The sequence below is a fragment of the Lycorma delicatula genome, chromosome 1 (genome assembly GCF_047948215.1).
Source record: "Lycorma delicatula isolate Av1 chromosome 1, ASM4794821v1, whole genome shotgun sequence".
Taxonomy (NCBI): Eukaryota; Metazoa; Arthropoda; class Insecta; order Hemiptera; family Fulgoridae; genus Lycorma; species Lycorma delicatula.
Window position 1 is genome coordinate 138745476 of NC_134455.1, and position 23351 is coordinate 138768826.

General features: G+C 30.2%; 1 protein-coding gene across 5 annotated transcripts in view; it reads right to left on the minus strand.

Annotated features, from left to right (window-relative positions):
* LOC142323061 (uncharacterized) overlaps positions 1-23351 on the minus strand; it is a 112282-nt gene that overhangs the window by 4343 nt on the left and 84588 nt on the right. For 3 of the 5 annotated variants that reach the window (XM_075362227.1, XM_075362189.1, XM_075362219.1), the window contains 2 exons: positions 16066-16207; positions 7520-7767 (listed from right to left, as the gene is read on the minus strand). In XM_075362227.1, the coding sequence (XP_075218342.1) occupies positions 7602-7767; positions 16066-16207 (308 nt within the window). In that variant the 3' untranslated portion in view covers positions 7520-7601. Of the gene's footprint in view, positions 1-7519; positions 7768-16065; positions 16208-23351 lie in introns of those variants that run through there. The other 2 variants (XM_075362209.1, XM_075362198.1) reach the window with 1 other exon arrangement.

Sequence of the window (23351 nt, forward strand, 5' to 3'; positions counted from 1 at the left end):
ATTTACAGATTACATTTACATCAAAGTAAATGTTTTGATTTTTTTCAGATTGAATGGATTTGAAATACTTTAAGAGTAAGTATATCTTAGTGAAAAAGTTTCTTTTTTAAGTTTATAAAATTTTACAAAACATCCAGGAGAAAACAAATACAAAAACTATTATAACTAAACCTTTGTAAAAAATAATAATAGGTAAATCACCGATCATAGAAACCCATCTGGTTTATACGAGTTATGTATTTATTATATTATTGTAAAAAAAAAAAAAATTGCAATTTTACAAATTTTTATTGTATAATAGGAATAATGAATAGAAATTCAATGTTTTTAATATTATATAAAAACTGCTTGGTTATAATCACTTGAAAATTTTTGAATTCCTGCTAATAGCAGATGACAATTGTCTTCCATTTTTTTCAAATTTATATTATAAATATTAAAATTAGTAGATAAAAAACAGATTGTGTTAGATAAAAAATCTGCACAGGCATATAAAGAAAATTCTAATTTCTTGTTTCATTACAGTAATATAAACAAAATAATTTACTGTATTTAATTAATTACACGATAAAACTGAAGTAGTATTATAAACTGTAATAGCTGTATTAAACTATTTGTTATGAAAAAACTTAAATGAACATTACACATGACATTAATAAATTACCACCTTTTACAACATACTGAATAATATGACTTCAAACATAAAATCAAAGAATAAAATACAATTTTTTTCCTATGATAATTGAAGTAACAAAATAAAATGCACGGATCATCAGGTCTGTTTAATAAATAACTGGCCGTAGTACAAGTGAGGTAGGTTTGTCAAAAAAAAACTGCACCAATTAGATAATTTTTGTGGCTCTTTATTCAGACCAAATTAAGATGCACAATCAAAAAGAGATTTATGATCCACCGATTATAAAAGCAGGTATTGATAGAACAGTTGTTATAATCATTAGATTTATGTGTGTGTGAGTATGACACACACACACACATAGAAAGAAAAGAGAGAGGAGGGTAAGAGAGGCAGATAGGCTCACAATACACAGAAGAATATCTACAAAAACAGTATGGAAAATGTCTTACTAATACTTAATACAAATTTTAAATTTTAAAAAATAATTGAAATACGTTATCTGTAGTTCTATCACTCAATTGGTTGGTATCCTGTTACAAAATTTTAACACCAAATAGTGAATTGAAAATTTTAAGAACATAGGAAATTTTACAGTCATAGGATGATTCTAAAAATGAGAGAATTAAACTCTTTTCAAACACATCTCATTAAAATTATAAATTTATTCAGTAAATACATCATACATCATACAGGTATTCATAAATCATGTAACCCATAACTGTACAATGTGGTTTCACAAGCCCAGCATATAAAATAACAAAATAACTGTGGAATAACAGAATAACTGTGGAACATTATCTAATCACAACCTTATTGTGAATGCTAGAATATTTTTATGGCTAATTTTCCTGATACTACAACACCAAATAAATATACTATTTTTTGTTTATTTAGTCATTCATCAGTGTTGCACAATAATGACAGTTTTCACACTAATCCATTGCTCAATTTTACATTTTCCAGGAAAGTCAGCTTTCTCAACAGACTAGACTTTCATTCAGGGTTATTCACAAAGCTACAAAAAACTAAAGTTACATACAAATTAAATTCGGGTTGTTCAAGAACTCCACAAACCTTACTTTAAACACACAACTTTGGTAATACTCAAAAGTTTCATTTGAGATGGTTTGTTTGTTGTGGATGATGTTGTTTATTAGGATAAAGCCAGGTTTCATCTTTCTGGATACATTAAAAGAAAAAACATAGAGTACAGAAATGTGAGAATCCTCCATTTATCGTGAAAGACCATCCCGATTTCAAAATAAGTTGTTTGGTGTATGATTTTGTGACAGAGGGTGAATTCATTTTTTTCACAGTTGATTAACTGCAGAAACTTACTCAGGAATTATTACAAATATTGTGACTATGTTTATAACTGAAAGGCAAAATTGCTGGTTGTAGCATGATGGTGCTATATACCACACTGCCTGCTTGAGAATTTTAGGAGTTTTTGATTATTATTTCCTGATGACTCTGACCTCCATAGTCCCCAGATTTTTATTTATGGAAAATATCTTTACAATACAAACAAAACTTTTAGATGAAAAATACCATTTTCAAGAACCTGCACAGATGAAAGAAAATATTTAAGACAGGATCTCTAACGAAAATTGTACTGAACAGGGAAATAACGAATTGATGTCTGCATCAAAGCTTAAAGTGAACATTTTGAACATTCATTGGGACATGCAAATGGAAAAAACTAAAACACTAACTTTTTGTTATCGTATAATTAAATTATCTTGCCATTAAAACAGAATTTGTTTTACTTACATCATGTCACTAAATGAACACTGTGTATGTATTTATGATATAATTTTTGATAATATTTATATTGCCTAAATTAATTAATTATAAAACAAAAATTCTAATTGCTTTTTAAGACTATAAAAATTTTACAGAATTAAACAGTCATTTTTTGTATTACTCTGTCGAGTTGAACATTTTTTTCTTTAAATACTTGTACAAATTATGAAAATTATCTGATTCATTAACAATATAACTATGATAAATGCATAGTTTATAATTTTATTATAAACAAAATGGAAAGATGGTTAAGAAGAGATGAAAAACTTTCATTAAAATGAGAAGGAATACTTCAGCTATTCATTAAAAAAATACATCTGTTTCATATGAGTATAGAGGTGACTGTAATTTTTTCCTAGAACACAACAAAGATTCCTAACCTATTTTAGTAAAAAATGTTCATCCTTTTTCCATTCTGCTGTTACTTTAAAAATGATATAATGTGCCAACAATATTTCCTGTTCTAACAGAGTGCCAAAACACATAGAAAAGAAACATTTTTATGTTTTAATACTATACTTATAAAATTATTCTTTTTTATTTTCTTTTTTTTTTATTTGTTTAAATATATCTCCAAATGAATTCATTAAATTTTGGAACTGCATGACCCTAAAACCTAACAAAATACTTAAGTTTGCATTTTTTCAGAGTTTGCAGATCTCTACAAAACGCATTGACACTGCTGAAAAAATTGTGTTCACATTCAGTGATTGACAAAAGAGGTATTAAAGGAGGGCATAACAAAATTTCTGAGAGTCAAAAAATTGACATACTGGAACATATCAACATAGAAAATAAGAAGTTGTTCTTAGTTTCTTCTTGTAACCATTTTAAAAAGTTTGTGTAAAACTAAAATTTTATCCATCAAGTGAAACATAATGAGTCTCCGAAGTGTCTTCCATAATACCATCTAAAACAGTTCTGAACTCTCATAAATCACCATTAACACAACTAAAATAAATCTGACTCAATAGTTCAGCTTTTTTTTTTATTAGTTTTATAAACTGTTATAATCATTAACCCAATATTATTTAATATCAGTGATATTTAGCAACCAGTTTATTAAATTCAACTTTTAATATCATTCTATCTTTATTTCAAATCCTTAAGAGAAATCTACTCTCCTTAGACATTTCAGGATAAGGAACCACCTAATTGTAACAGATGCTATAACATGTTACCATATAGACATAGTTATGCAAAAGGGAACAGATTACAAATTTTTTGTTTTTAGGAAAAGTCATTTATTAATAGAAGATATTCCACTTTACATTATACAAAAAAGATCCAATTATTGGAGTTTATTATTGCTATTTAACCAGTAACCAACTACTATGAAAATATATAACATCTATATATTGATAGATATAAGATAACACTTTGTGTTATCCAACCAGGAACCGATAACTCATACTGGTGAATGTGTTTTGCGACATTCATTCATTGAATGAAGAAAATGTTCAGCAAGGATGACCTAAGAAAGGTCGAAAAAGAAAGTAAAGACCAAATGACAAGACTGAAAGAAAGAAGAAAAAAAATCATAAAACCATCATACGTAAACACAAAATGCGAAAAAGTTTACCCTAAATTATTCTGAGATTACATTTGCAATTGTAAAATTAAGTGTAATGAGAAAATTACTGTGGTAAAAAGAAGAGTAGATTTTAATAAATATTGGGAATTAGGTGATTAGAATACCCAAACCACCTTCATTGGAACCATGGTCAAAGAATGTAGAATGCCGTAGAGGCAAGGAACCTTCCAATAGTAGGTACCAGATATTGCCCAGGAAAAGATTTACATGGATTTTTTTTTCAAAGATTGCAGATCTCAACAAAACACATTGACACTGCAATGAAAAAAATTGTGTTTACATTTAGTGGTTGACAAAAGAGGTATTACAGGAGGACATAACAGAACTTCTGATAGTCAAAAAAATTATACACTGGAATTTATTACCAGATGTTATGCTTAAAAAAAATGTATGACTTTTATAAAATGGATTATATTGTCTTTTTCCAAATATCAATTATTTAAAAAAAAAATGTTTTAATCTATGTCGAAAACCTGTGAAAAAAAATACTTGTCAGATATGTGATGCAATCAATTGTTGTCAAGATTAACAATACAGGAGATGAAACTGAAAAAGCATATAAGTTACAGCAACAGCAGCAGCACTTGAAACTGCCCGAAACAGCTCGAGATCTATTAAAAACTGAAAGGAAAGTGCTAAAAATGATGAAAGTTTAGAAGTACTGACCTTCGATTTTTCTATGACACTTCCTCTACCCTGTTTACAAACAAATGTTATAAACTATAAAAGACAGTTATGCTTACAAAATTTAGGGATTTGGAGTGGTAAAAGTGAAAAAAACTACTTTAATATTTGGTTAGAAAGTGAAGGAAGTTAAATCATATTTGCAGATGTATTGAACTTTGTTGGTAATGAAGTCACGAGATTAATATTATGGAGCAACTCATGTAGAGGCCAAAACAGAATTAAGATTGTACTTAAGTGAAAAACTGTTTTGGAAGCCAAAACAGTTTTGGCCAATAAATAAATTATTTTGAAGTACTTTATCTCAAGACACACGACAGTGACTTTGGGGACGTCAAATGCATACTGAAACTGCAACAAAGACTGTATATGCCTGATGATTATGCTGAAGTTAGGCAAGGAATAAAAATCCTTTTATTGTTACAAGGACGAGTCAACTGATTTCAAATTTACAGAAGATATAGAGAAAAAAATAAACAGGAAAAAAGATGTTACCTGCACTAAAATAAATTGGTTTACATTCAGACAAATATGCATAATGAAAGGAGAAGCCATGATCAGTTATTCTTATCCTTGTTTCTCTTTGATAAAACAAAAAAAATTATTCTAATAATATACAATACAGAATCACAGACCAATTATTAGAAATAACTCACAGATTTGGTATTTTATCTATATATGTTAAAAATACATGGCATTTTTAATTAAAAATAGTGTGTAAGTAGTTGACAGTTTTCAGGAATTTATAAAACAAAGATTTGTAACAGAGGCTACCCTGGAAAACTAGCTTTTTTGAGTTGGTTCCCTCTTGCATAGCTACGACCATATTAAGTACAATCGGTCAAAATATATCACATATTCATATTCAATCACATACTTCGAAGTTTAATCAAGTACACCATACAACAGGTGCCCATAAATACATTGGGATTTAATAATCACACCGTTTTGTAACAATCAACCTAAAATTTTTATATGTTATCCATGAACTCTAGAAATCATGATATGTTTGACAACTGAAGACGTATAAATATTCTGCTAGCATTTTATGATTATTACCTTTATTAAAAAGACAATTTGTAACCTAAGGTAATCACTGGATATAATCATGTGCAAATTGAAGACACATTTCACACCCGTATCAAGAAATTTAACATGTGAAAATTGTGGTATGTGCTGACTGTGGTCATCTAACAGATGTATTACTACATAAATAAACATACCAGTAAAATCCACCAACATTAATCCGTTGCTATTCTTATCAATAACTGAACATTACCAAAAGTCCTGCAACAAACATTAAAAAACGGCCTTGCACTAAACGCTTAAAAAAATACAGTTAACTCAAAAACTGAAGTCTACTCATCAGACATCAGTAAGTGTTTGCAAACTGAATCCTAGAGGACAGTGCATTTGATATGGCCACCACTCTTTTTTGGATAAGAGGATGGTGGAACACTCTGTCAATAGCAAACACTATTGCTCCATGCTAATCAGATTTTTATGGTCAATATTAGAGAATATGGATTTGATGAAAGTTTTTTCAACAAAACAACACTACGTGCCGCACAACAAGAAAAACAGTAGTGGCTTTATTAACATGTTATCCATGCCATGTCAACTTTCAAAATGGACACAAACTGGCCAACATAATTATGCAATAATTAAGTGCAATTATGCCCTTAGATTTTTCCTATGCAACTTTGTAATGGATAAAAGCCCATGAAATAACCCAGAAACTTTGAAGATTTAAAGAAGAATCGATTTGAAAAAATATTCATCAAATTATCAATGAAATTAAATCATGATTTTGCCAAAATGTTATTGGAATTTTCACAAAAGGAATAGTCATTTGGAGAAACAGCCAAGATGCAAATTTGGAAAACCTCTTCGTTAAAGCACAACTTCCATGTCCCAAGTTAATGAAAATAAATTTTTTACTTTTAAGAACTTTAAAAAAAAAACAACAAATCTCCAAGTACTTATTGGAACAGCCTTTGTGTGATGCATCAAAAAAAGACACATCATACCCAGAGAAATAAAAAAGTAAATATGTAGAAATTAATATTACTACACTTTCTAATTAAATAATTTTCAGAGTAAATATCTAGCATACTAGCATTAGATATTCAAATTTATATAAAAAAAGACAAACAAAAACTCATATCTAAAATGCGCATAACCAAAATTAGATTCTGAAGGACAAAAAAAGAAAAAATTAGCTACATTGAGAGATGTAAAAATAATTACTGAAATCTAGAACATAAATGAGGTCAACTAGTGATAAAAATGATTTACTCATGTTGCAAGTTAACTACTAAGCTAAACTGTATAAGGAAAACAGAATTTAAGTGGAAACATTTATTTATATCATAGTTTATCAATTAAAGTTGAATGATTTGATAAGAAATTAATCCTAAAAACGTTTTCCCCAAGTTAAACCAGCAATAAAAATAATGTAAATCTTATGTAATTATTTTTAATATAAAATGCTGCTTAGAGTAGTAGTACGTAAAAACACGTAATTGACCATCTTATTACATCATATAAATCATATCAATAAATAAAATTTGATAAATGAAACTTAAAAAATACAAAACTCTATCATCATGGTGATCACTAATTAAACAAATTATAATCCTGATGATAGCATATACGATTTCACTTTGTCAAATTTAAACTGATTGTAGAAGATTTTTTTTCAAGTTTCATGAAACTTTATACATACTACTAACCGATATCATAAATATAATATGATTAAATAGAATCTGATAAGGAGTTTATAAACTTAAAAAAACTTAAATGCTTTTATTGTGTATTTCTTTAAAAAGAGTAAATTTTAAAATCACATAAAAAATACACATCCAACCATTTTCTAGATCACATGTTATTCCTGTCTTCCATAATTTTGTATACCCGATATTCATCTACGATAATGCCAGCAAGAGCAACAACTAATCGATGATGTTTAATAAACTGGCCATTAAGTTCATTTATAAGTATCTGAGCATCTTTCATAGATTTCAAGTACACACAAGCATAACATCTGTAAAAAAAAAACCACAAACAATTAATAAAATGAATTTTTGTATCTGGTGAATCCTAAAGGGATCAAGCAATTTATGAATTGTAGTGCTGCGTTATAAATAACCTAAAACTTCAGGCTGAAATCATAACATTTTGTTTTATTCAGTAAAGAATGAATTATATCTTATTATGTAGTTTCATTTGATTATTACTTCAAAAAAAAAAATCATTTGGTACTGACATTAAGATGAATATTATTGTCCTGTATGTTTGATAATTAAAATTTAACACAATTTATTTGACAATTATATCTACAAATAAATAATGCTTTCATTCTGAACGGCGTATATAAATATAGATCAAAACATGAATGAATAACTATTGTACTAACAAAATAATTCACAATTCAGAAAGTGTTAATGAGAACTATTTGAGTGTATACTTGAGTAGATGATGAATGGAGATTATTTAAAAATTCATTGACAGAGTAATATTTTTTTTTAAATATTTAAAACAAATTTCTAGGAAGATGTTTTTTATATTTGGTTTGGTAATATGTTAAAAATGACAAAGGAAGTAAAGAGTGTTCAAAAAGTGGCAACCTTATGGAAGAATGCTTCCTTCTTTTGTTGTAGGTTTAATTGAGAAAAACTGGGTTACACAATGCAGCAGAGAATATTCCCAATACTCCCAGCAGAGAGTCTCCCGATACATTAGATATGCCATTTATGCCCAGACCCAGACTGCCTTCACAGAAAAGCATGGTGTGGATGCACCGAACAAGTCCTCCATCAAGCGGTTGTGTAACAAGTTCCAAGAGACAGAGAATGTGGCACATGCAGCCAAAAGTGGTCGACTGAAACTGCTAAAACCAGAAAAGTTGATCAACAAGCAAACTGTATATTCTGTTAGTCCTAAGAATTCTGTGTGACTCCTATCTAGCCAGTTGCCAGTCTGATTTCCCCATTCATACTGCCCATATGGCATTGCAAAAGTATTTAAAGATGCATCCATACAGAATTTGTGTTGTTCACAAGTTATCTGCAGTCACTGGAAAACTTTCTGTCAGAGGTATATATCATCTGTAAAGCCAGATGGGGAAGAACTCAATGACTGGTTTTGGTCTGATGAGATATGTTTCATGGCACAGCGCTACATACAGATGGTGCAACAATTTATAAACACTAACCCTGCAGACCGGCTAGAGTACACACGGTTTCAACAGGACAATGCTACAGATAATACAGCCAACAGCATTATGACTTTCTTGGATCAGCGTTTTCATGGACAAATGATTTTGAAGGGGATGTGCTCACCTGATTTATCCCACCCTGACTGTTTCTTGTGGGGATACCTTAAGGGCATCCCTTAAGGATGCTGCTTACAAAACTCATCCTCACACCATTACCAAATTTCAGAGCGAAATTGAACGATTTCTTGCTACAATTCCAAACAAATGTTACAATATAGGTTTAAGATGTGTACTGTGTATTCAATTATGTAAATTGCATAATGGAGGCCACTTTCATAACTATTATAACTTACTCATTTTCCCATAAGGTTGCATCACTTTTTGAACACTACATAATAAGGCCTTTCTCATAAGCTGAATTAACATGAGGAGCTACCAGAAAACAGTCCTGTTCCCTGGTGCAATAGAGGCGAATATTATTTTTTAAGAATAGGTGACTTTCTTTTAGCACAGATTGCAACATTCAACATTATGAACGGATGAATACATTCACACTTTTAACTTTCTTATCATCAGGCTATTTAATTTTCACTTATGTGAAATAATTTAACAGCCAATTTTTGTATCTTGCAAGTATTTAAAAATAAAAAACCCATTGCTGCATTGCTGTATTGCAATGTTTTCAACATGTTGTAACCTTATAACTAAAAAATTATAGAACCTAGAAAGCTGAAAATACGCATGGTTATCTAAAATGGCATGCATATGCAGTAGTAACATACAAATAAATTAAAAAATCCCATCTTCTATGCACTAAGAAAACACAAGAAAATGCAAACTGCAAATTCACACAATTAATTTAGTCAGAACAACTGTTCTTGTGTATTGTTGAATAAATCTTTAATTATTATTAAACAGTCATCATCAATAAATAATATATTAAAAAAGAATTATAGTATTACTAAAATTATTTACATAATTAAAAGCAAAAGTACAAACAACTGTGTTGCTTTAGAAAATACAAATTGAAAGGATCTCTTTAAATTATTACTGTTAATCCCTTAAAGAGAATTATTCATGAAGAAGTAGAATGAATTTTAGTATGTTCTACAAATAAAAATAACAATAACAAATAGCTTGCAAAAAATTAATTACAGCTTGTGAAAAATTTTGTCCTGATATAACTTAAAGGGTAATGAGAAATCATATTCAAATAAGAAAAAAATTGATGTTTCATGTAGTTTTTGATCAGAAAAATGAAATAAAACAGATCCAAGTCCTGTATGTTAATTTTTGGTGTGATATTAACCGGCATATTATTGGACCATTTATTTTTGAAAATTGCCTTACTGAAAATATATACTACCTTAAAAAAAATATGTTGCTTCTTTTAGATGTTCCACTACTAATGAGAAATAAATATGGTACTACCACAGATTTTTGTCAAAAAGTTAGAAATTATTTAAATGTAGGATTTACGAACAATCAGATAGCGAGGTAGACCAATTGGCCTTCTAGATCGACTGCCCTAATACCGATGGATTACAACCTCTGGGGGTCATAGAAATTGTCAGTATACCAGCACAAGTAGCTAGAAAAGAAAGAATTTTCAACAGTGATATCATATAAAACAATCCTGATACAATGGCCACCCAAGAAATTTTAAATCATGTTGACAGTGAAGGAACACATTTAAAGATTATTGTAGTAAGTTTGCATTACATATTTTTGTTTGTTTACTTTTAATAATCTAATCTGTTTTTAGATAATTTAAGATATCAAAATAATTCTTGTTTCAGTTTATGAATATAATACCCTGTGCAATTTTCTACCAAGTTTTGGTACATTTTGTTTCAAAGTCCCATTTCTTCTTTGTGTTTAGTTGAGGTTACTTAAACAGATAACTTAATTCTCTACAAATTTTGTTAGACAAGAATTTTTTTATTTTACAATAACTTTCTCAAAAATTAACTACAGACACAGTTCTGTGACCAGTTTTATTTAATTTTTCATATCAAATCCATATGAAACTTATCACATTACCTCTTAATTTATGATCCAAGGATTGCAGCAGTACAGTTTCATTTTAACCTTTGAGTAGAAATCAAGGAAAATTTTTTGCAAGCTATAAATTAAAAATAAAGCATTTCTGGGTCTGTGTTTATATGAATATGGTCTTTTTTATTTTCATTTGTGGAACACGTCCTGAAATTCTTTGTTTCTTCTGTATGCACACTTGGCTATTAGTTTTGATATTATGTATTAAAATGAACAAACAGAAATGTGCTGTGAAAAAATGCATTATTTGTTTAAATCCTACTTTTTTCCAATAATGACTGGCAATCTTCACCCTGTCATTATTAAGAGCATATAATGTAAATGATAGAAAACTGTTTCCTACCAAAATTACACGTTAAAAAAAATTACATGTACATTATTTTACTGAAATTAATAATTTTAAGATTTATATTATTCCTTTGTATTGTTAAATTATATTTAAATTCTATTAAATAATCCACCAGTACAGAATATAGAGATTAGACATATCTTACCTCAATTTTCCCTTAATCCTCAAAACGGTAAGTGTCAATTAAATCGATAAGTATATGGCCCATAAATTGCAACTGTCGATTTAGCCGACAGTTGATCCCGTTCGTGTTTTGAATTAAAAGGTTAACCAATTTTCTTAACTGTACTATCATTTTAAACAAAAAATTCCCTTCATTCTCATTACTTCTGCTGGAGCGCTTTAGCTATTTTCTACAGGAATGAAAATTGAGATAGCATTTGTGTGATAGCTATCATTGTTTACATTGCTGTGTTGTTTGCAGTTCGTTCCTGTGATTATGTTTAAAATATCCTGTTTATTGCTAGTTAAAGATAAGAATTTCTGATAAAAAAGTCTCATAGTATTATAAACAAAATCTGTTTTGAACAAAACATACATAAATTCTGCAGCGGTTATTCATAATCTGTAATATTATGTTGTGTGATCATCTATTTTAGTTGTGCTTTACCATTTTTAGTGTTAATAATTTTTTTTTGCCTCGTTTAGGTGTATAACACTGCTTATATTAAAAAACCATGGCGGGTAAAGGGTTACGTGATAGTGAAATAGAGGATTATATTTTAAATAGTGAAAATCAATCTGACATTGATGTTGAAGACCGTATCAGAGTCTGATAATAATTCTTCTGACTCAGATCCAGAGGATACGGCTTCCCTACCAGGGTATTCAAATAACTCTCAGCCAGGGGCTTCAGCAACTAGTACTGACACACATTCAGATGAGACTTTATCCTAGCAATGTTTTTTTTCTGTTAGAACTACAGGCCTTACCAATCCTCCTCCTAGGAATGCTCAGCTAATAGAATATTTCTCTTTGTTTTTCTCTGAAAAACCTTTGGCTGCAATTAGTTCGTGAAACTAATGAGTATGCTATGAATGTAGCTGCTGAAAAACAAGAGTAGCTTTGAAGGCATAAATTCAGCAGACTACACAAGTGGGTTGATGTAAACACAGCAACAATGAAAGCCTTTATTGGTTTGTGTATACGCAAGGGACTGACTATGAGGAAAACCACAAATCCTACCGGATACTTGTCCATCTCAACACATACCCTTCTTTAGTAAAACTTCTATATGTAGAAGTTTAGAAGTATGAAGGTCCTTCATATGTTCTGGTACCTTCTTTATGTTCCTGATGAAATGGGAACTGATTTGCCGTTTCATGCATATTGATTCTAACGCAAATACACCAAATACCGATCCAACTTGTGATTCTTTTCAAAAAGTACGATACTTCTTAGATTTTATGAACTCCAAATTTAAATAAAATTATAAACCCAGCCAAAACATATGCATTGATGATTCACTGATTGTGATGAAAAATAAGTTGGTCTGTGTAGTGTACTTGACCAATAAACGTCATGCACGATTTGGGATTAAAAATTTTGAGTTACATGATAGTGGTACTGGCTATACCCATCACACTGAATTATATCCTGGTAAAAAGTTCTATGTACCTGGATATGAGTCTGTTCCATTTACTCATGCTGTAGTAAAAAAAACTGTTATCACCATGTAATCTTTTACAAAAAAAAAAAAATGAATTGTACACAGATAATCTCTATAGATATATAGATAATAGATTCATATAGATATTCATCTTAGATATTTCTAAGATTCATTTAGCGGAGAATCTTATTGAAAATGACACTTTTCTAACTGGTACGATAAATAAAATTTTAAAATACCTACCCCAGAAATTGATGACACAAATTCAAGGAAAAAGAAATAAAATATTGCTGAAAAGGCAAAATACTGCTTGCCAGCTTCAAAAAAAAAAATGACACTAAGCCAGTTTATGCCAGCTTCAAAGAAAAAAAGACAAGTAAGCCAGTTTATGCCTTATCTATAGCTTTCAATGCTACAAATGTGGATAAGGTTTCAAAAAGTGGAAACCCTAAACATATACTGTATCTGATTCACTGATACAATCAATTCATGAGAGGGGTGGATGTAAAAGATAAATCTGTTTACCATTTGTCTTGCAGCTGAGCCACTTGCAGATTTTGGAAGATCTTTTTTAATATTTTAGTTATCTCAATTCTGAATTATATAAACAATCATATATAAATAAAGTTCTGACCAAATCATGTCAAGAGAAAAATTCAAAATATCGAGTTTCAATAATCGAGTCACTTTGCATGAAACCTGATGGACCTTCCACTTCCAGTATTGTGTCATCAGAACACGTTCTAACCCATCTACTTAGAAGACAGGAAAAGATGTGCGAGTTTGTGGCCACATAAAAATGCAGGGAAGATCATCTTACTGGTGTCCAGGATGAATAATTTGTGGATCCATATAAATTGTTTGGTTACAACTTTACCACTATTATAGATCAGATCCAACGAAAATATATAAAAATTAAAATTATTCTTACAAACTGGGCTTTTTGATGTGTAAATAGTGTTGTAATGATTTACAGTTAGAGATTAAGAAGTATTGTGTAAATAATGAGACTTACATTAAAATAAATTTACTCTGTGAAGAAGGAACTAGCAATTTTTAGTGAGTGTACTTACATTATATGTTTTTTTAAATATTTTTATTTCTACTTTTTCTTAGAATAAAATGTTCTATTATATGTACATCTCAATAAGTGTAATTATTCACTTTTTTGAGAAACATGCAAAGTAAGCAAAGATTTTCCTCTTCAAGATTATATTAATTTTTTTATTTTACTAAATTATTACTTTACATTAATGATAAAAAATATTATCTTAGCAATATTCTTTAGAGATTTTCTGTTTAATTTGGTATATAATAGGCCTGATTAGAGTAAATATCATTGAAATTCCATAAGTTTAAGAAAAAGGCTATATACTGTGCAAATTACTTGGCATTTTAGGAGTGCTGTATTTACTGCTTCGAGGGTTAAAGTACTTTCATGAGATCCTGCTTCCTCAGTCATGACTAAAATAACTGCATTATTGCATAATAAAAATTTATAAATATAAATACTAAAATAATGAAAATTGTATATTTTTATATAAATAATGAAAAGTCCTGCTTCTGTAGGAGTGTTTGAGTTCTTCCTCAAACACTGTCTGATGGTTTACCGAACTGAAATTTTGCTGGTATTTTTATATATATAATAATTTTCTAATATATTTAATTTTATGTCATCTTTATTAATTTCTAATAGTTATAAATTTGTGCTAATATCAGAAATAGAATGTTTCTTGTTTAATAGATGGTCTGCCATATTAGATAAACCTAATTTATTATTTTTGCAATTCTTTAATGTCCAAGAAATTTAGTTTTAAAGGATCTGTTTGTTTTTTCTATATAAATACCACCACAATCATTATATTTAATTTCTACATTAAAACGCAGATTGTTTATTTTATTATTGTTATTTTTGTTTTTTATTTTATGTGGTTATTAGGTTTGTATGCTGGTTTAAATATTTCTTTATTGTAAGTTTTAGTAATGTTCTCAGTGATATTATTAGTGTATTAATACTTTATATAAATGATTTCTCCCTCTATGAATCATGAAACCTTGGCGATGATGAGGGGGCTTAAGTGCTCAGTGACAGAGTAGCCAAACCAAAGAAGCAACCATATCGAAGAGGTTATCTATTGAGAGCCAGACTAAGGAATAATTCCTGAAAGAGGACAGCTATTACATTAATTGTTAACAGCGTAGATCTGGAGGTCTTAAATAGCCATATCAACATCACTCAATTTTCTGAGTACTTTGCAGATGAAAGCAATGGAAAACTATGGCTGTTTTTTTCCCAAGAAAATGTAACTCTCTGCATTCTCATGTAATAAAGATGAAGGTGACTTCCTTGGTAAAATATTTCTCCCCTGATTGAATCTGCAAGTCGGGACTACTAAGAAAGGGGTCATGAGAAAATTAAAAAATAATATTCTACGAGTTGGAGCATGGAATGTTAGAAGTCTAAAATAGGTTGGTAGGTTAGAAAATTTTAAAGAGGAAAATGGATATGTTAAATGTAATGCAGTAGGAATAAGCAAGGTTCAATGGGAACAGGAAAATTACTTTTAGTAGGTGATTTTAGAATAATTAACTCAGTGTCAAATAAAGGGCAGAAAGGAGTAAGTTTTGTAATAAGCAAGAAGATAGGGAAGAGAGTAGAGTATTTCAAAAAGCTTAGCAAAAATATTCTATAAGTCAGAGCGTGGAATGTTAGAATTCTAAAAGGTTGGTAGGTTAGAAAATTTAAGAGGGAAATGGGCAGGAGTAGGTTTCGTAATGAACAAGAAGATTGTAGATGAAGGAAGCTTAACGATAGAATCCTTGCAGTAAGGATAAAATCAAAACCTAAGTCGACGATTATTAATCTTTATATGCCAACAAGTGACCATGATGATGATAATGTAGTGTGTATATGAAGAAATTGATGAAGCAATTAAATACATAAAAGGGGATGAAAATTTAATAGTAGTTGGAGATCAGAATTCAAGCATCAGAAAAAGCAAGGAATTCTGTACTAGATGGTTTATAATAATAAAATTTAAAATAAATATTTATAAACACCACATGTCAAGTAAAAATAAAAAAATGTTCAAAATACTACTGTACTCACATTTCCACAGTACTACTAATATTTTTCATTTCTACATGAAGTGGCTCTCCTTTACTGCACAATTTGTACAAGTCACGCTGGTATAAGCCAGCAGGTAAATTTGCAATTATTACTTCTGTTGCTTCAACGTGTGGAAGTTGACCTACCAACAAAAAACTTTTTTATAAGTCATAGAAACAGATAAAAATAATTTTATTATTATTATAATAAACAACTCTGTTAAAAGGTATTGTTTGTTTAAAACAACAAGCTAAAGGAAATTTGACTACTACGGAAGCATGCCTTAAATTACACTATTTATTCATCCTGCTACAGCATAATTAAATATGGAACAATTACCAAACAAATGGAGAAAAACAGCAAATAGGATATATTACATACAAATCACAGCCATGAGTTTTTCAGCAGCCCAAACAGATATAAGTTGCTTGGGGCCAAGTTAAAGCTGTAAAGTGGACACTGAAGAAATTGGAACATGTTTCAGTAATTTTCTCCCAAGTTAGTTGAGCTGAATGAAGTCTAGGGACGATGGAGCAATACTACTCTGGACATATTCTTTGAATTTTTTTCATTGGTTAGAATAATAACACAGAAAAAACCTGTTGTGTTTTTTAAATAGATATTAATCTACAATTACAAAACAAACTCTCAAGCTCTCTAGAGAGTATAAACTGAATATAATCAATTGGAATGAGCTGATATCTAATCAACACATTTAGAAACTAGTAGCTACAATTAATTTTCCCTCATACTATAAAATAAGTCTATAAAAAAATTCATACAACTTAATCTCTTTCTTGACAGATCCAATCTGTCAACTTTTTTTAAAAATAAAGGCCATAAAAATATTTATGTGGGTACACCTTCGTAGAGCTTAAAACATTATAACATTGATGAATAAATAAAAAATTATACTGGAAACATTTTATGAGAAGTTTCATAACAAATTACCATAATTTCTCATTAACAAATAATACAGTTGAACCTGTCATTCATAAGCGTTACAGTCCTAACAGTCTTTTTGGAGATTGGAAAACAGTTACCAACATTTATAGAAATTTGGTTATCAGCCATGTCAGCAACCAAATTCTTTATGGGCTGCAATTTTCAGAACTGAAGACAAAACAACCTTTTTAAGTTATAAAAAACTTTGTACTTTTCCATTAATTGCCCACTACTATCAAAAGCTTCTCCAACAATAGATTTACTGCTTAAAAACAAATTGTTTTATGCATACTACATTAATGGTGTTACCACAAAAGTTATGAATTGCTTACTGGACGGACATCAGACAAGCCTTTTGAGTAATACTGTTATATACTTATATAACATATGTATCTATGATTTTGAGTCCTTGAAAAGGTTGCTTTTATATGGATTTGAATGTTAGACTGTAGATACTGATGTTCTTTGGTGGTTGGATTTCAATTAACCACATGTCTCAGGAGTGGTGGCCTGAGTCTGTTGAAGACAATACATTTACCAGTAAATTTACAGTCACATGCCAGACTGTAAACAGATGCCTTGGCATTTCTGCAGAGTAATGTTGACATCATGTCACTGTGCTGTTACTAAGTAACCTGCTATTAAATAAATGAATGAAAAAAATTTATATATTATATAATATTTTATAATCAAAAACCAACTTGAACAACTGAAGTACAGAATTACAAAGTAAATGAAATGAACCTAATTTTTTTCTTTTCTTTATTCTAATAGCACTTTTGCGGGACCCTACATCATCAGTTGTATATAAATTATATAAAATTGCATATCAACATTACAATTTTTTTTTTTAGAATAAAATTTAAAACAAAAAAATTATTAAAATTACTATCATACAAACAAAACACTAAGTCAATTAAATAAAATAATTAAGTATATTTAAATATGATATCAATTAAGAATTAAAATTAAATTTAAAAATAAAATAATTAGATAATTTATACCATGTAAACCTGGGCCAGCCAATGTTACATTACTAAGTGGATTTGAAATTACTTATATGCATTATGATTATATCTATTTTTACCTAAAAACATGCTGCCATCTGTTGCTGCTTTTATAAGAGTTTATCTTCATATTCTGTCTGAAAGTTGATCAAGTTGAAAATCCTTTTGTACTTATATGTCTATATATATATTAGTAAAATTAATTTTTATATTGCCCATATTTTCCTCAGTACTAATTAATTCAAAAACCAAACACAAAATTCAGCAATCCACCACAATACAGAACCAAATAAGAGCTCTTACCTTATTTTTATTATTTTCCCTATGTATCAACAATGCTTTCAAGGAATTCCACATCATTAGTTGATTAAAATTTAAAAATTACACATTAAAATACAAATTTATTATATATATAAAATATGTGTAGTCAAATAATTAAAATTTTTCAACATCTTTGTGGCTAGTCACTAAATACAGCACTGTACTAATTTAATATAAAGTTTAACTAATATTGCTAAAAGTGCTGCTATCTACGAGGTGCTACCCAAAAGTTCGGGGAATTTGAATTTCGCACACGAACCATTGCTGGTACGACCTGCTGCCGCTAGATGTGGCCAACAGTACTCTTTGTGAATTAGTGTTCCAACAGCTGTGACGGTGAGAGGCTGCATTATTGATTTTTGTGCAGTTATGTAACGTTGTGTTTTACTGCTTCGGCGAAGTTCTAAATGGCAGATTTTAAAGAGCAAAGAACCTGCATCAAATTTTGCTTCTTGCTTAAAAATCTGGTGCAGAAACCCATCGCATGCTTGTGGAAGCATTTGGTGACACTGCTATGAGTAAAAGTAAAACTTTTTTGTTGTACAAACGATTCAAAGATGGACGAACCACAGTTGATGACGATAAGCGTTCAGGAAAACCATCAACAAGCACAACACCTGAAAACGTGGAATAATGGTGTGCAAGTGTGGAATCTGCAATAATGGCTATTATTGCAGATTGTAGACAAACAATCCATGATGTTTGTGCAATCGTACAAATGCCATTGGTCTTGTCAAGACAATTTGAACATGAGATGCATTGCTGCAAAATTCATACAGAGACTGTTGGTCAGCAACCAGAAACAAAATCTTGTAGCTGTCTGTAGTGAATTGAAAAATTCTGCAAGAAATGACCCTAATTTCATCTCCAACATCATAACTGGTGATGAGACAGGGTGTATGGGTATGACCCTGAAACTAAGCAGCAGTCATCGCAGTGGAAGTCGCCAAGCTCACCGCGGCCAAAAAAAGCACGCCAAGTTCGCAGCAACGTGAAGTCCATGATGATTGTTTTTTCGACATCAAACACATTATCCATAAGAAATTTGTTCCTCTTGGTCAAACTGTCAATGGGATGTTTTATTGTGAAGTTTTGAAGCGGTTACGTGAAAGCATTAGGCGCAAACATTCAGATCTGTGGGGTAACAACAGCTGGGTTCTGCACCATGACAACGGGCCTGCGCACACATCGCTAGCCGTTCAGGATTTCTTGGCTTCCAAAAAGACAGTAGTGATTCAACCCTATTCGCCTGACCTTGCCCTGTGCGACTTTTTTCTCTTTCCGAAAATAAAATTTCAATTGAAAGGCCGTCGTTTTAACAAAATCGAGGAGATTCAGGAAGAAACTCAGAACGTGCTTCGAACACTTACACCTGCAGACTTCCAGGGATGCATGGAATCACGGGAAAAACGCTGGGATCACTGTATCAATGCCCAAGGGGATTACTTTGAAAGGGACAGTGGAAATTATAAGTTATGGTAAGCTATTTTATTTTTATGGTAAAATTCCCCGAACTTTTGGGTAGCACCTCGTACAGCAGCTTTGATAAGAGCATCATTATCAAACTCTTCCTGCAGATTGATTAGACTGAATTTCCCTTTATAGTTATAAATAAACACTCTAATTTATTTAGAAACTAACTTGACAAAACATTAATATATATATATATATATATATACATATATGTATATATATATACATATATGTAAAAATAAATATTGTATATTTTAAGAGGAATTAACATGTTTTTTCTTAGAAGAACAACTGTAAAAGAAAATTTGGTTCCAGTTACAACATGATTGTAGATTGGACAAATTATTTACATAACGTTTATGCATCTTAATTATTAGAGTTCCTCCAATAGTTCTATTACTATATGAGGGGTTCAGAGCAAAAGTGGACCAAGTCCACTTACTTAATCTTTTGAGAAAAAATGATTCAAGTTAAAGCTATATAGTTAATTCCTCTTAAAATATACAATATTTATTTTTGTTACATCTCAGAGGGGGAATGCAAACTTAAAATTCATTAAGAACTTAAATTATAATTTATCTAAGTACCTTTTTAAATTTATATTCCAATATAAATTATATTGTGCGTTAAATTTTTTCAGGAAATGTTTATTATTAATACTATTATTATATTAATATCTTATGTTTTTAAGTTAGCATGATCTTGGTTTGTAGGTTTTACAATCTTCGTTTTACACAAATATGACTTCATCCCCACTTATTGAACAATCTTCTTCCTCCACGTCCTGATTACTGGCTTGTGACCTTCTGTTTCTTCCAGTAGTAAGCATGGTGTAATGGTGGAATAAATTTCAGTAGATCAAGCATATCACTCTTTTTGTCAGTTGTTACCATCCTTCTAGTCTTGTAGAGTTATTGGATTCCCCTTCCTTTTCTTTATGAAATTAACCTCGCTGAAACCTATCGGTTCATTCATTGTCTCTTTAAATTTCATGGTCAAGGGATTACCGCCTTTGAAATCCATCCAATGGATTTTGAGCCTATTTACTTCTTGTCCATCAGTAGTTTCTTTTCACAAAAGAATTATTCCATTTTATAAGTGTATACAAAATTTTCCCGCTTCATTGAAACAATTTTAAATTTTGAAGCCTTCTGTTTTGCAGATATTATATTGGTCGAATCATCTGGCTCATAAATATGTTGTTTTCTTTGCTATTAAAGAAAAGTCAGTATCAGCTTTTTCTATTAAAGAAAAGTCAGTATCATTAGGCAGAAATGAATGACCAGATACCATAAATTTGTGGTCTATAATTTCTACCTTCATTTCTGGATCCTGTTTCTGGAGCCTTAATAGAGTCAATGCTACTTTAATGTTTCTATTATGGCCTGTGCATGCATCAGAATAAGGTATGATATGTTGTGGTTTGCAGCAAATTTCTTTAAGTGAGTAGTAACACAATTTACTACTTTCTGAGATCCTCAGCCTGTTTCAGTCTCATTCCGTAAATACATACAAGCTAATGACTGGTTGAAAGAATGAATTCCGGGATTGTAAACATACATATTTCTTTTATAATATATGGATGTTGAAAGTTTAGGGAATGGCAAAGCCTTCTGTAAATTGAATGTAGCCACACACAATTCACTAGATGCATTTTCTTTCATACAATCTCTATATTTCTGAGCTCTGGTAAGTGCAGATCTTTTTCTAGTTTAACGGCTGCTTTCTTTGTTTCATCTCTTTCATTTGTGATCTTCAGCTGTAGTTCAATACATCAGTGTAAGGTGGCTTGAAGTATAAATTAAATGTTATATTGAACACATGGTAATAAAACTTCTCTTTTACAGGGTCTTATTTTCCTGTTAACATTTCTCCACATATAAATCATACATTTTGCATATGTTGAGATCCGGATTGAGATATTTCCTGAAAAGCAGGAAATGATAGGATATGATTAACAACATCTGAATCATCAACAGCATTAACTGAAGAGGATTTTCCACTATTGCCAGTTCTGTAAATACTTCTGGTTTTGACAGAGCCCTATAAAATCTTACCAAATTGGTTTGGAAAGTAGCCAGAAAAAATTTTCTGCAGACACCTACACTTTCATCAGACAGTTTGAGAAAATATTTGATTTGGAACTTCCAGATGACTTGTCATGTGCACACCTTCTGTGATATTTAGCAGCTTGCACAAGGCTATTCATTCATCACAAAGTTTCCAAAATGATGTAAAGCAATCCCTATTGTCATTCAAATTGACTTTCTCCTTATATTATTGTGGACAATGACGGTTACATTGAGGGTCAAAGTCACAATACATGCAAAAACAAGAACATGAAGCAATCTATTATGGTTTCCCTCCAATTTTTTTCTGATAAAACCATACCAATGAATTTGATTCACTACTGCTCTGAAAGACTGCACTAGCATGTCAGAGCATTAAGAAACTGTTGTACTCTGGAGGATTGATATTGAAATTCGGACTTTGTTCACTACTACACCGAATAATTTCCAACATTTACTATCCTCAAAGGGAAAAATAAACACAATTACTTACTTTTGGACTTGGTTCACTTTTGCACTGAACCACTCATGTAGTAGTTCCATTTACCATAGATCCAGAATAGGCAACCAAATTAACAAACTAAAACTTTTATTAAGAAAGAATAACATATTTTCTTCAAGTTGTAATTTATATTTAAAAAAAATAGGAGTTACAGCATTCACAAAAGAAAATCCTGTCTTTAATACATTTATACACCTTTAATACACATATATATCTGATAAGTCTATGCTATAGACTTATATACTATTATATTACTATAGTCTATAGTGTGGATTTATCAAATATAGGCGATGAATTGAAAAACCACTGAATTGAAAAAATTAATATTATATCATTATATCAAGTATAGCAATTTATTTGAAAAAACTCCTGTCAAAAGACTAAATAATAGTTTTCAAAAAAAGCTGCCATTTTAAAAGAGATGAGTTTTTTTAAGAATACTTGAATGGCAGATAGAAAACTCTTGCTTAAACAGTGACCTGGAGGTAGCCTTTACTGTACAGGGAGCTGAATACGAAATATGTGGCACAGCTATGTGATCATCTGCAGACCAATGTGTTAACATACAAACTAAAAATACTAGTATCTGGTACACAGGACAGCTATCATTAAGTTAAACATTCTTTAGCAATCTCCATAACTTCCACACAATTAATAGTGGCCATCACCGTATACCCTTTAGGTTCAGTACACCACTAGTTTCATGAAATGTACACATCAGATTTGATATTGTTGACTTATTCGAAACTGCAGGAGTGAAAAAAATTTGTTTTTAAACTCCTGAAAGATTTGTAAGTGCATAAGTCTATACAATAAACATACATTCATCCTGGGAACTGAAACAGTTCGACATAGCAATTATATTAAGCATTATAAAACTTACAGGTGACTGCTTTATAACTGTGATATGACAAAAACAAACATTTTATGAAAAAAGATTTAATTACACCATTAAAATCATCAATCTTT